Raw genomic sequence first — 1569 nt, forward strand, 5'->3', positions numbered from 1 at the left:
GTTCTAATGAGGGCATATTGAAGGGTTTGGTTTGTCTTTACATAATCTTTAATGGATACTTTTTTTTATTTGTAGGTATCATTGAAGACTGAAAGGGAGAAGAAGAAGAAGGAGATCTATTACCCATTGAGGAAGTTTGCAATTAAGCTGTTTTGTGTTTGTTTTATTTTTCCAAGCATAGTTAAAATCATGTTTTGAAGGGATTTATTGGTTGTTTTGAAATTGTTGACCATTCAATAGCTATTTTGGTTGTAACTTTGTTTTGAAATTTGAATTGAATTCCAACTTAGTTATTTCTTTTTAAAAAAATTTATGCTAGATTAGGAATGTTTTTCAAGCCTTTTAATTTTTTTCATTATAATCTCACTAATAATATATTATTAATATATCTATTCTGAATCTTAATAATATATTTTATATTTATTAAGAATAAATATTAAAATCAAAACACTATATACTCCTGTGAATTTAACTACCAGTAAAGGCAAACAGACAAAGGATTAGTTACACTTACAAATGAAACAAGAACATGCAAACAAATTTCATTGCTCAACAATAAAATATGTCTTATTCAACCCCTTTGTCCAAGCCCAACTAAAAGATTATTATTCAATTCCATTTCAATGAAAACTTCTAATTGGGATATTAATAAATTATAATTTTATTTGGCCTTAACAGAGTTTGAACAAAACTGACACATATATTATTCATTATGAATTCTGCATACTAGACTATTAACACCCTCCACATAGTCTTTTAAACAGGCCTATATATTTCTTCATTCCTGTCAGGAGGGTAAGCTACAACTATCGGTTCCACATATAATAATAAATTGTTAGACAAGTGTCCATGTGATGTTCTCATGATATGTGTTCTTCAGTGGACCAAACTGCTCCTCACCAATTGATATTCAATAATGAACTCAGACCAATGCATTATTACCTCTGCATATATATCTCACCCAGCAACACATTCCAACCATCAAACTTCATCTTTTTCATAAACAATCAGTTCCTTCAATACCAAAGACTATCAAGTCTGAAATCATGGGTTTTCGCTTGCCAGTGATTGTTCAAGCCAAGAACACAATGCGTAGGGCTCTATCTACTCCAAAATCTTTCGATGTACCCAAAGGCCATCTTGCAGTATATGTTGGAGAAACAGAGAGGAAACAATACATTGTTCCAATTTCATACTTGAAGTATCCATATTTTCAGAGCTTGCTGAACAAAGCAGAAGACGAGTTTGGGTTTGATCACCCAATGGGTGGTCTTACAATTCCCTGCACAGAAGAAGATTTTATTGATATCACCAGCAGCTTGAATTAATGACCAGATGCAAAAACAAGACTGAATTAATGACCCAATGGGCAGTTACTATAAGATGAATCTCAAACTGGTATATAGATGGTAAAATAATAATACAATAGACTACCCAATTAACTGAAATCAAGTCATCCCAAGTATGCACCATTTTGGTATCTAAACAGACAGCACATTTATAATTCAAATAAAACAACTAAATAACTTAAAACAAAACTTACCATTCAAATGATCCTCCAACGATCCG

At 31.5% G+C, this 1569-nt stretch overlaps 1 protein-coding gene across 1 annotated transcript; it reads left to right on the forward strand.

Moving 5' to 3' along the window:
* Nucleotides 1-859: 859 nt before the first annotated feature.
* LOC124919936 (auxin-responsive protein SAUR21-like) lies at nucleotides 860-1340 on the forward strand. Its single transcript, XM_047460303.1, has one exon. The coding sequence runs from the start codon at nucleotides 1047-1049 to the stop codon at nucleotides 1326-1328; it is 282 nt and encodes a 93-aa protein (XP_047316259.1). The 5' UTR covers nucleotides 860-1046; the 3' UTR covers nucleotides 1329-1340.
* Nucleotides 1341-1569: the final 229 nt, after the last annotated feature.

The sequence above is a fragment of the Impatiens glandulifera genome, chromosome 1 (genome assembly GCF_907164915.1).
Source record: "Impatiens glandulifera chromosome 1, dImpGla2.1, whole genome shotgun sequence".
In the NCBI taxonomy this organism is placed as follows: Eukaryota; Viridiplantae; Streptophyta; class Magnoliopsida; order Ericales; family Balsaminaceae; genus Impatiens; species Impatiens glandulifera.